This window comes from Fringilla coelebs, assembly GCF_963513975.1.
Source record: "Fringilla coelebs genome assembly, chromosome: 10".
NCBI classification, from domain to species: domain Eukaryota; kingdom Metazoa; phylum Chordata; class Aves; order Passeriformes; family Fringillidae; genus Fringilla; species Fringilla coelebs.
In genome coordinates, this window is record NC_140036.1 from 5215567 (window position 1) to 5228372 (window position 12806).

Here is a 12806-nt window from a genome sequence, read left to right on the forward strand (position 1 = left end):
TGTGGGTGGGTGGAGAACAGGGCTGGAGGAACTTGCTGGATCAGTTTGGGGCTCTTGGCTTGGTCAGCATCCCGTGGAAGCTCTGTGATGCCCGAGGGCACTGCAAGGAGCAGCCACATCCCCGGGCTGGGCTGGTGGCCCCACATCTCTGACTCTCATTGTGCCTCTTGTGAGGATGCCTCCGTGGGGGACAGATTGTCTGGTGGCATCAGCAGAGGGATGGGGCGGTGGCAGCCTGGGCCAGCCGCTGAATTCCCCTGGGAACGTGGTCCTTGCCCCGTGCCAAGCAGGCAGGAGAGGCCCAGTGGGCAGCAAAGGGTTTCAGGGGGCCGGCCAAGCCCCAAGTGGGTTACCCAACACTCAACAGTGTGGCTGCTTAAACGTGGAAGGACAAGCACTTCTAAAGGACAAAAGCTCCTATCTCCAAGCCCTGCCGGCACAAACCTCGCCGGCAGCGAGAGTGAAACCGGACTATCTTGCAAAAACACTTTGAGCAAACAGCGCTCAATGGAAAGCATCTGATAAGAGCAGCTGCACTGCTGGTGGCTCAGGCAGGAGGACTCGGGTGCCCCAGTAGGACTGCAGCTCCCTCGGGGCCGCGCCGCCTCCGCTCGCTCGCCGGGCGCGCACCATGTCCACCACCATCTGCCAGGTGATGGGGTTCCTCGTGTCCTCGCTGGGCGTCGGGGGCAGCATCATGGCCACGGCCATGGACACCTGGAGCACGCAGGACCTGTATGACAACCCGGTGACGGCCGTCTTCCAGTACCAGGGGCTGTGGAGGAGCTGCGTGCGGCAGAGCTCCGGCTTCACGGAGTGTCGGCCGTACTTCACTATCCTTGGGCTGCCAGGTAGGGGCAAAACCACTCCAGGTGTCACCCAGGGGCTCTCTGCATCTGAAAGGAGGAGCAGGTATCTTAAAGCACTTTGTGAGGAATAACATTTCCAGCGTTAAAATAGGAGCATGTTTGTTGCCAAAATGATTTTTGTGGTGGGGGTTATTGGCGGGGGTTACGACCTGGAGCATGTGTGTGGGATGTCTGGTGAGCATCATGGGTTCAGCACCACTGCTGGCATAAATCAGCACAGCTCCACTGGGGTGAGGAGAGTGAGGATGTTTAACCCTCTAGGTATTGTCCCCTGGAATGGAAACACAAGGAAAAGGGCTGCATGCAATGGTGTTGCGTCATAGGATAATGGAAAGAATTGAAATGTACTGTTTTTCCAAAGATAGAAATGGTATGGGAGAAATCAGCCCGTGAGAGGGGTGGGCAGAAAGGGCACAAAAGGCAAAGGTGTGTTCAGGCCATCACCTGGGCAGTGTTAGTGGCTACAGAAGCAGAGTACAGAGGCATATTGCTGTCCTGTTTGCTAGCTCGTGTTCCCAAAAGAGCTGTTTTTCCCACTCCACTGCATGTGAGGGTACCCCAGTGCTCCCAGCCCAGCAGCAAGTTTGGCCCTGGGAGCATTCCTCACTCCTGGTGCATGATCACAAAAAGGTCCAAGCAAGCTCTGCTGTGCACAGGCCTTCTGCAGCTGTTGATCCAAGTGTGATGTGGGTTCCACCCCTGTGTCCTCAGGGATGCCATCCTCAGGGATGCCCTCAAGCTTTGCTGAGGAGCTGTGACTCTCTGAGGGATGCCATGGAATAAATGTGTCTCTGTGCACCCAGCTTCAGGATTGCCAGGTGAATTCTTTCCCATTGGAAGAGCAAACCTGATATTTAGAGTCACCTCTTCCATGGGGATATTTTTTTAAGACTAAAAATTAGATTTATCCAACTATCTCTACAAAATGTTGACCACTATGTCTCTTCATAATGCTTTGGGCAGGTGATTGCCTTTTAAATGAGCCATAAGGAAATGGGAACCATCATTCTGATGTCAATTTATCCCAATCAAGATTTAACTTTTTCAGTTATTTTTAAGTATAATGGCAATGAAGAAATGTGCAAAGCAGTCACAGACAATTTCTGTTGTAGAGATACGCTGTCAGAGTTATCTTTATGAATCCATTTAATTGATTTATTCCTTCAAACGTATAGAAAAAATGTCCTTGCTGGAATTTGCTTAACTTAAACACCTGCTGGATGCACTTAATTTCCCTAAAATTTCTATATCCCATCAATTATTACTGGTCATAAAGTCAGATTCCACCTTTTTATTATGTATTAGCAACAGAAACGCATGTGATGGTCATTTAAATAACTTAAAGTTGTTTTATCTCGCTCACCTCTTACCACTCACATGGGGGAGGAAGACAACTATCCAGTTTCTCTTACCTCTGGAAGACAGGGATGCGGGCTGTGGTTTCACATCACTGCCATTTATTTTGGTGGAGAAGCTATTTCTGCTGGTGCTTTTGCTATTCCCTTGTTATGGAACAACAGCCCTTGTGTGGAAGCCAGGTTATCCTCCCTCATGCAGAAGGTGTGTGCAAAAGGCAGGTTTTGTAACTCCAGGGCTGTTTGCTTCCTACTGCTCCTGATACCACTTTTCCTTAGTCTCCCACTTTGTTTGTCTAAGCCCTTCCATTCCTTCCTCCAAGCAGAGGTCCTTCACCTTTGGAAAAGCAGCTCTTTTCAAAGGACTTTAATATGGATGCCAAAATTCCCTTGAAAATGCTGGGCTGCCTTTCCAAACAGCTCCCACTTCAAGTCCTGGGAGCCAGGTGGAGAGGTCTTCATGCCACAGCAGAAACAACTTCTTCCTCCTTTCCATCTCTTACTGGAGATGGTCAGTCTCATGGAGGCAGGAATGGCTGCTGGTGGTTATCTGGCAAATTTTCTGTCATGTCCTGCTGTGCTCCTCTCCCTCCCCTTTCCAATGGATATTCACGACAGTACTCCAGCAGAAGTGGAGCATCCTTGGCTGCTTGGCTTGGCCCTGCCTGTTGTGTCCTTCCATGGGCACCCAAAAGGCAGGGAACACCTCTCCTGAGAGCCAACAAACTCTCTGTGGGATCTTTCTCTGGGGTCACTGCTTGAAGGGCTGAAAACAGCCCGGTGATGACACCCAGGAACCTGCAGGGAGCACCCAGGAAAGAAGCACTGTCTTGGGGACACGGAGCTTCCATCATGATCCATGGTCTTGGATTATCAGCCTCTCCTGCCTGCCCCGAAACAAAGGCATTTGCAAAGAAACTTTGGTGGTTGCAAAGACAAACGAAGATTTAAATTTCCTCCTCTTTCTGCTTCCCATCAGGTGCTGCGGAACAACCTCTGAGGGCTGATAAGGCCTATCCGCCATTCCCTGATGGATCATAACTAATGAGCTCCTACCTGGGGGCTGATGAATGGCAGATTGAAAACCCCCGGCTCGTTAGCACTCGTTATCAGCTGATAAGGGCAAATTGAGTCATAAGAGCTGAGGCAGTGGGACTGCTGGATGGGAGAAGGTGGTGTATTCCCGGCCTGTGGAATGGCAGCCTGCCTGCTTCCGTGTGTGCCACGGTGCCAGCGCGGTTCTGCTCTGCTTCCTGACACCCCACAGGCCAGGAGAGCCACCCAGCACCCTCTTGGGAAGGGTTTAGAATCCCTTCTGCCAACCTGTGCCAGGGCTCTGTGCTCCCCTGCACCCTTGGGCACCGTGGTCACCCAGCAAAGGGGTGACAGACAGGACAGAGAAGTCCCTGGGGCTGTGGAATGTGTTTTCCACCTGTATCACTCCATCATGAGCCCACTTTTCTCTCCTCTGAAGAGGGGCAATCAAAGCCAGACCCAGGGCTGTGGGAGCACGTGGCAGGGTAAGGAGAGGCTGCAAAGTGTCCCAACCAAAACCCAGCAGCTCTTGAAATACTCCCCAGCACCCCTTCCAGGGCTCTGCCGCCTTTCTGGCTCTGCCAGGGACTCGTGCACAAGTGGGGAGGGGATAAAAGTGGAAAAAGATGGGATATGTGCCACCTTATTAGAGAATCACCTTGGTATTCAAGTACTATTTCCCCCACCACTTCTCCAGTTTTAAAGGTGCCAGTTTCCCTTCTCCTTTTGCTTTTCTACTCCACCTGAGAGGAGTCTGAAGGGTTTTTGCCTCCTTCAGGCCTCAGCTTCCATGGGCATGACCCACCAGCATTCCCAGCTCATGGCATGCTGCTGCACAAATTCAGGATGGGGGTATTTGGATGTTTTATTCATGAGCATGGACAGATTTATCCAGGACTGATATTCCAAACAAGCCTGGGAAGGATATGGTGAGGGAGATGGTTGTCAGAGCTTTGATGGTCTCTCCTTCTCTCCATGTAATGTTTGTCAGAGTGATTTTCCTCTTTTCCATGTGCTTTACTGGGAAGCAGGAATATACAGAACTGCATTTTGAGTCATGCAGTAGCTGGAAATATCCTGGTCAGATGGGTGGAGCTGTCTGCTTCCATTGCTGACTGGGGAGGAAAGAAGAGCCCCTTCTCAACCACTGTGGTTATGGAACAATCCATGTTTATCCCAGCTCCTCACCATCTCCTCTCCATAAATTTCACAACTGCTGCTATTGAACATTTCCAAAAAAATGCTGCCTAAACCATCAAACTCTTTGGGAAGTTAAATCAAACAGCCATGCTTCCAGAGACACCCCAGGTAACACGGAGTAGATCCAGTGCCCATTTTTCAAGGATTTTTTTCTTTAACATTTCTATTTTCAGACAGAGGCAATCTTTGAAAATCCCCCAGACTCTGACAAATCCCATTTCAGCCGCTCAGCGAGGCTCTTGCTGTTTGTTTTGCAGCGATGTTCCAGGCTGTGAGGGCCCTCATGATCGTGGGGATCGTCCTGGGACTCCTCGGCCTCTTTGTCTGCATTTTTGCTCTGAAATGCATCCGGATTGGGAGCATGGAGGATACGGCCAAAGCCAACATGACCCTGACCTCTGGCATCATGTTCATCGTTGCTGGTAAGTGGGAGCTGTCATGTCTTCCATGTGGAAGGCTTTGCATTTCCCTGGAATTGAGAACTGGGCAAGTCTTGGTGAATTTCTGAAGTTATTGGCTTTGTCCTCCAGCCTGATTTCCTGGGGTCAGGTGTTTTTTACCTCTGATTAGGGAACAATAAAATTTCTGGAAACCAGAAGTTTGCATGGACAAAACATAGAAGACTAAAAAAACATCTCACAGATGGAAAAGGAAGTATATATCTTGATTTGTTTTATAAATGTTGTTACCATGTATTATTATAGCCTTTATTTATGTAGAATATTTCTTTAAGTTTCAGGATTTATCCATAATAATTTTAGGAAGATTCCCAGGGTTGTTGTAGCCTGGTTTGTAGGTTTTAAATACCAGCCTACAAGAAGCTGCAGGAATGCCCAGCTTCCTCAAAACTGCAAATGCTTAAAGCATCACTTGCATGTTTTCTACATTATTTTTGAGATAAGAGTCAAATGAAATCTATATCCTAACAAAGTGAAGGAGAATGTCCCTATTTAAAATCCTCCAAATCCCAACACTTTAACTTTTGCTGGGATATGAGACATTCAACACAACTTCGAAAAGTATAAGCTGGAAAGAGGAAACCACCTTTTAATTTTGTATTTTACATCTATCATTTTAGAATAATGGAATGGGTTGGGTTGGAAGGACCTCAGAAATCATCCAGTTCCACCACTGCCATGGGCAGGGGCTCCTTCCACTGGACCAGGGCTCCAAGCCACATCCAACCTGGCCTTGGACACTGGAAGGAAGGGCAAAGCAGAGCTGTCATGTGAGGGTTTTCTGCCAAAAGTTCTGGACTTCAGCTCTTCTGGACACCCCAGATCCTATCTATCCTTGGTCTTTAGGGTCCCTTCCAACCCAAATCAGTCTGTGATTCCATGTTCAAGTGTTCTGTGAATTCCTCTGCTGAGGAAAACCAAAGGTTGACCTTGCTGCCAGGATTGTCAGGGATGGCCATCCCAGACATCCCCTGTTTGGATGAATGGAAGAAGTTCCCACCTCCTGGGGCTGGTCTTCCACATCTGGTGATAAACAGGCTGTGAGCCAGGGACATCTCCTCTTTCACGTGACAGAGAGTGTGCTTTCCCATTGAAAAAATTCTGTCAGGGAATTTTTGGTCCATGTTTTTCACTGTAAAACAAATGCTTAAAATGAACTATTGGTACAATGACTTGTTTGTTAAACTCATTTGTGTGACAAAACACACCAGGAGAAAGATTCCTGCTGGTCTGACTTGGGAGTGTGTTGTGCTGTATAATATTCCTGATGTTGGATTGTAAATGCAAGCAAAACCTGGAAGAAAAGTGTAACAACACATTGTGGGTCCCTCTTTGTGCTGAAGGCCACAGAGCAGTGTCTCACTCACCTTTCCAGAGGTGTGAGATGCTTCCCTGAGGCCCCAGGTAACTTCTTGCACTGTGTGGCTCTCAGCTTGTCCTTCTGTCCCCTCTCAGGCCTGTGTGCCATCACTGGAGTGTCCGTGTTTGCCAACATGCTGGTCACAAACTTCTGGATGTCCACCACCAACATGTACCAGGGAATGCAGAACGTCCAGAACAGGTGGGTGCCCAGCTGGCTCTGCGTGGCAGTCTCCCTCAGGGCTGCTGCTGAAGGATTGGCAAACTCTGGGAGCATTTTGGGATGCTTGCAGGGCTTGGGAGATTATTCTTAGGAGATAGAGTCTGGGCTGGAGATCAGCAAATGGGCTGGGATTCTCTGTTCTTACAGCTCAAGGATGAGATAGGGAGGCTGTTGTGGTTCAGACTGCAGGTGGGATTTTTGGGAAGTTCTGGGTACAGCTGTAGGGCCAGAGGGAGCATGCTGTGGCAGTGTTCAGTGTGTCTGGGCAGCAGCAGGCAGGAGCTGTCACACCCTAACCAGCCACCCGTGTTTTGCAGGTACACCTTTGGCTCAGCCCTCTTTGTCGGATGGGTGGCAGGGGGCCTGGCCCTGGTGGGAGGCATCATGATGTGCCTCGCTTGCAAAGGGCTCATCCCAGAAGAATCCCGGTAAGCTGGGCTGGGTGGACATGGGAAAGCATTGCAGGAAACCCGGGTGCACGGGTGTGGATATGTGACACCCCTGTCATGATAGTGATGGAAACACAGAGTCCTTTAGGCTGGAAAAGGCCTTTAAGATCAGAGTCCAGCCATTAATTCAGCACTGCCTGAAGTCCATGATTAGTGAGTTGCCCTCCGTGGGTCCAAAGTGAGCATTTGCCCTCCCTGACCCTGTGACTCACACAGGAACAGAGAGGACGTGAGAACTGACCTCAAAATGTGACATTTGCACTCTGCTGGTAGATTCAGGCCCATGAATTGCAGGCTGCACAGCAGATCATTAGCAGGGGTAGATTGCATCAGCTGAGCCATGATTTACCTGGAATTGTAGAATTCCAGAGTGGCTTGGGTTGGGAGGGACTTAAAGCCCTTTCCATTCCACTCCTGCCATACACAGGGGCACTTTCCACAGACCAGGTAGATCCAAGCCTTTTCCAACCTGGCCTGGAACACTTCCAGGGGTGGTGTAACATCACCAGGAATTTGTACCCCAACCTATCCGCTTATTGCAGGTGGGTCCATCACTCCACAAATGGTTCACTTAAGGGAAAGAAAGAATAAGTTTATGAAAGAACCTGAAAGGGACTTGCAGCTTTCCACGGATGGTGGGCTGAGCTCTCTGAGTGCCTCCAAGTGATGACACAGCACAAAGCTCCCTAAAGCCCACCACGAGCACAGGGTGCAGTGCTGGGCAGTCACAGCCCCTCCATCAGAGGCTGATGTCCCTCTCGTGTCTCTTCCAGCTACAAAGCCGTGTCCTACAACGCCTCAGGCCGGAACATCTCCTACAGGACGGGGCCCTACAAGGGTGGCTCAGGGTATGAGGCTGACCCAAAGGCCAGGAAGGGTGTGGGATATGAAGAAACTGCTCGAAGTGAGGATGGGAGACGCCCCTACCCTTCGAAATACGACTACGTCTAGCAGGCCTTCTGGCCTTGAGTTGTGCTATCGGAGATTTTTAACTTCACAAGCAAAAAGTGCAGCAAACCAAGCAGTCTGTAAATAGGATTGTGTTTTCTAGTAGGTTTTCTCTACTCTGAGGTTGCATCTTTGTTGTGAACATCAGTTTTACTCGACTGCCCGTTAGTATTAACAGCACCAGGAGGTCTGTGACTAAAGTAATGCCTTGTGGTGCTCTCAGAGTAGAACATTTTGCTCCTATTTTCTGTATAAGCTGATATCCAGGAGCAGTGCCTTGTGCCTTTTCTTAATTGCTCAAATAGTGAAAATTCCCCTTTGATAATCACTGTGTATTTGAAATAAATTCTGTTGTGTCCCCTAGGCTGTGCCCAAAGCAAACAGAGCCTGTGGTCAGGGCATTTTCCTCCCCGGTGACTTCTCTGCCCAGTCCCACCTTTGCTTTGCTGGCTGTACTCTAAGGCTGATCTGCTCTGATATTTAATCTGATTTCTGTTACTTAAGATGTTTGCTGGAGCCTGTGATAGCAAAGTGTATTTATTTCTTTGGATCTCTCCAGGGAATGTGCATAATCCATTGTTATTCCTGCACTAATAGCTCCCAACCTCTGTGCCACTGGTGTTCCCACAGATGTCATCTTTAGGAGTCAGGAGAATTTCTCATTTAGAATTAATTAGAGTTACCTTTGGAGCAGGACTCCCAGGGAGCATTAGATGTGTAACTCCACACCGACATCAGGACTTCCCTGTGGTAATTCTCCCCCCAATGATGGGAAGATTAACTCCACAGTGGAACATTGCCTCCTCCAGCCAATCCATCAGACAGGGAGTTTATTTGAAGGGGGAAGAGGGAGACATGTCAGAACTGTTGTGGGAAGAGAGAGCTGTGAGTTCCTAGCAGGTCCTCTCACCTAGCACCAGAACACATCCTAAAAAGCTCTAGACAATGCCTATGAATAGAGAAAAGGGACAAGTTAGAGGGGAAAAAAGGGTTCCAGAGCCTCCAAAATAACCATTTAACGGCATCTGCAGTGGGCTTGAGCACCACTCCTCAGGATCAGAAGTTCTCTGGAGGAATTCACTTCAGGCAAAATTATTTTGGTGAAATGCTGGTGTTCCCTGAGTGTCTGGCATCTTGGAGGGATCAGAATCTACAGCTGAACATTTCTGCAGAGTTGGACCTTTGGAAGTTCAGGTTGCCGCCAGCTGAGCTGGCATCTCTGGTGGCTCCAAGGATCAGAGGGGGCAGGCTGTGCTCCCAGTGAGCACAAACTGCATCCCCCTCCTCCCCATGTCCAACAGTGCTCCATAAACCTCAGTTTCCACAACCACCAGCTTTCCATAACCATCACCTCTCCACCACCACATGGAGCCAAATCCCCAGCAGAGGTGCAGGAGATCCTGGGGAAGGTCAGCAAGAGGAGGAGGGAACACCTGGCAGGTGGTTGGAGGGAACAACCACCATGCAGAAGGGTGGGAAGAGCTCCAGCCACCAGCAGCTCAGGCTGGATGTTGGGCACCTGGGATAAATCCCTGTGGGATGTCAGTACTGACCCTCCCTTTTGTTCCATCAAAGAACTTGTTTTAAGGACTTGTTTTTAAAGGAGAAGAATTTCTTTTGCAGAGGTAGATCCTGTTTTCTTTTAAAAACATTGCTACTCTTTTCCATGGTTTGTATCTCTCAGTATAAACTTAGCTTTCTTGCCTTTTTTTGCCTGCTGGATTTTTTTTTGCTTAATTGTTTTGTTGGTTGTTGTTTTCTTTTTTTTTTTTTTTACGTGAATATTAAAAAAAGATAAAGTCTTAAAGACCAGAATAACAGTTTCCAGTTGTTCTCTTCTTGTCAAAATCATCATCTCCAACTTTCCTGCTTAGCCAAAGCTCCCCAGCTTGTGTTCTACATATTCTTGGGAGGAGTATGGACACAGATTGAGGGAAAAAAGAAAAGATTGGGGTGTTTTATTTCCTTATAAAAGTCACACAATGAGAGAAACTTTCAGACAATCAGATTAATAACTATTGGGGGACCCCAAGTCAGTGATGTGGTGGAGCCAGAAATCCTTGGTGGGACCCTGAGCTTGCTGAGGAGTCGAGTGCAGCAAGTTTCAGGGTAGAGATTAAACACTTCAAAACACTTCATTGTTCTTAGGAGGGCAGAAAAATTATGGGTATGTTCTCAGGCTCCCCTGGAAAGGGGCTGAAAAGCCCAGGAATGTTTAATTTAGATAGGAAACACATAAGTGGTGCTGAGGGAAAGGTACACAGTGGAATGTGAAAAGCAGGAAAACACCCAGAAAAATTCGAAATGCAGGTTTACGGCTGAGTTAGAACTAAAAAAAAAAAAATTCCCAAGGAAACAGCTTTGAAAGTTACATTTTATTTTTCTGCTACACAAATGATGTGACAAAGTCCCCGAGCCGGCTATCTCTCGGTCACACTTTGATGTGTGCAGGCGTGTAGATGACAAGATTAGGGCCAGGAGCCTTATGGGGAGCTGAGAGAGAGCTGTATCCAGGAATTCCTGCCCTCGCTGGGCTCCTAATCTTCCAGCATCAGTTTTCATTTCCTTGCCTCGGCCGAAAACTCGCAGGATGAAATATTTTAATGCAGTGAACTCTGCTGGAATAAAATCCCATTCTGGAGCAGAGAATCATTTATTTATGAGCCTGGTTGTGGCGTAACTACGCTTGGTGTTACAGCTGCTCCTGTGTTTGTGGCCCTAAGGGACCTTATCTTGTTCTCAGCACCACGGAGGGTGGTGAACATCATTGTTGGGAATGACAGCACTGGGAGAATCTGCAGCCACAGCCATGGAACTGCAGCTCCTGCTGCAGGGAGAACTCAGGGCTTGGACCTGGAGCTGCTGGGGAGAGTCCAGAGGAGGCAGCAGGGTGAGCAGAGGGATGGAGCAGCTCTGCTGGGAGGAAAGGCTGGCACAGCTGGAAGTGTTCACCTGGAGAAGAGACCAGGGGTGACCTCAGTATGGCCTTGCAGTGCCCGAAGGAGCCAACAGGAAACATGGAGAGAGAATATTTGCCATGGACAGTGACATGGAGTGACAGGACAAGGCTTCAAACTGAAAAAGGGGAGATTTAGGGTGGATAAACAGAAGACATTCTTGGCTATGGGGGTGCTGAGGCCCTGGCACAGGGTGCCCAGAGAAGCTGTGGCTGCCCCTGGATCCCTGGGAGTGCTCCAGGCCAGGCTGGACAGGGCTTGGAGCCACCTGGGATAGTGGAAGATGTCCCTGCCTGTGGCAGGGGTGGGACCAGATGAACCTTAAGGTCCCTTCCAACCCAAACCATTCCATGATTCTATGATTCCTTGTCTTGGACACAGACCCAAGTATCCCCTTTTCAGCTGAGCTGATGTCTCCTCTGAGCCCTGAAAGCAAAATTATTTCCTTGGGAAATCTCTGTGTCTTTACTGAGGCCAAAATTCCCTTTCCCAAGTTTTCCCCTGCAGCCCAGCAGGCTGAAAAACATAATTGTGATACCCTAATTATTTTTTGGACTTAGAGATCCAGAAGGGCACCCTGAGGATGATCCAATGTCTCGGTGATAGCTCACCATGTGGCAGTGCTGTTATGTGAAGGACACAAACCCCTGAGTCACACCCACAGCCAGTGCAAAGGGAAGGGGGACACTCACCCAGACTCTGCCTGGGGACCATCCTGGGGCCCCTCACCCTAAACACAACCTCTGCCCTCCACACCATACATTGCAGGGAGACTCCTCACCCTCAAGGGTGTGAGTTTGGGCTCTGAGATCCATCACATGGGGCTGGAGCTGCTGGAAGGAGCAGCACACGTGGAGCACACAGCGCTGGACCAAATCCATCCTGCCTGGCAGTGGGCTGGGAGGAGCAGTTCCATGTTTGCTGGGCTGAACTGGGCTTGCTGGTTTGGCCAATTGCACAGCAGCAAGGAGGTCTGGGCCTCTGGAGTTGCTGGGCTGAGTAAAGCCTGGAAAAAAACAGGTCCCAGAGGCTGCAGAACACGTGGCCCTGTGAGTAAATCCCGTGTTTCCAGCTGCTGTTCCTGGTGAGGGAGGGAAGAGAACCCTCTCCCAGCTTCTATTTTGCTTTATGGACCATTAACTGCAAGGGATGGATTTGGTAGCACTTGTAAAACAAGGGAGATGGGTCAGGGAACTCATGAACAGTTGCTGGGGTTCTGTTTCCATAAATTTGACCATCCTCTGAAAAACGCATTTCCCATTCAGATGAGCTAATTAAATCTAGGCTTGTCTAATAAAGCTGAGCCTGCAAAGGCTGGGTGCATTATCTGACAGCTCTGAACAGCTTCTTTCCAGGCCCCTGCAACATCTGGAGTGTGTGAGAGCGTGCTGGATTTGCATGGAGTTTGACCAAGGGACAAACTGGAGCTACAAATTGGACCAGGAGATAAGAACTCTCCTGAAATCTATATGCAATTAAAAGCCCAATCGTCCTCCCCATAGTGACAAGGTTATTGCTTTTATAGAGTTGAACAGAGATGAATGAGTCTATGGATTAATGGCACTAAGATTTATGACACTGTGCTTGCCCCAAATATTATGGGAGAATAGCTCTCTGGGTGAGATATTCCAGCTGAATAAATTTGATAGGATTTTTATTTTTCCTTTATTATTTCTTTTCAGCTTTGGGAGAGCTGTGCTGCATTCAGAGCTTGTTAGCGCTGTGGGTTGAATATTTACTGATATTCCCTTGTATATTGATGATTTATTAAAGTATTGCCAGTAACAGGAGCCCATGAAGAAAAAGTCTATGGGAAAAACAAAACCTACAAACCCACTGATCTGTGTGATTTCTCCTTCATTTAATTGGCCAGATCTTTATCTTGTTGGCTCTGGCTTGTTTTACTGTTCCCAGAGGCTCCAGAGAGGATAAAGCCGATGGAGTCACTTCTGG

The 12806-nt window shown here is 48.7% G+C and overlaps 1 protein-coding gene across 1 annotated transcript; it reads left to right on the plus strand.

The window, feature by feature from the left end:
• Positions 1–631: 631 nt before the first annotated feature.
• CLDN18 (claudin 18) lies at positions 632–7899 on the plus strand (the record flags this gene model as incomplete). The annotated part of the gene is made up of 5 exons (XM_084212685.1): positions 632–851; positions 4717–4881; positions 6373–6478; positions 6817–6927; positions 7722–7899. 5 exons carry the CDS (start codon positions 632–634, stop codon positions 7897–7899), a joined length of 780 nt encoding a protein of 259 aa, XP_084068811.1.
• Between the last annotated feature and the right edge of the window lie 4907 nt (positions 7900–12806).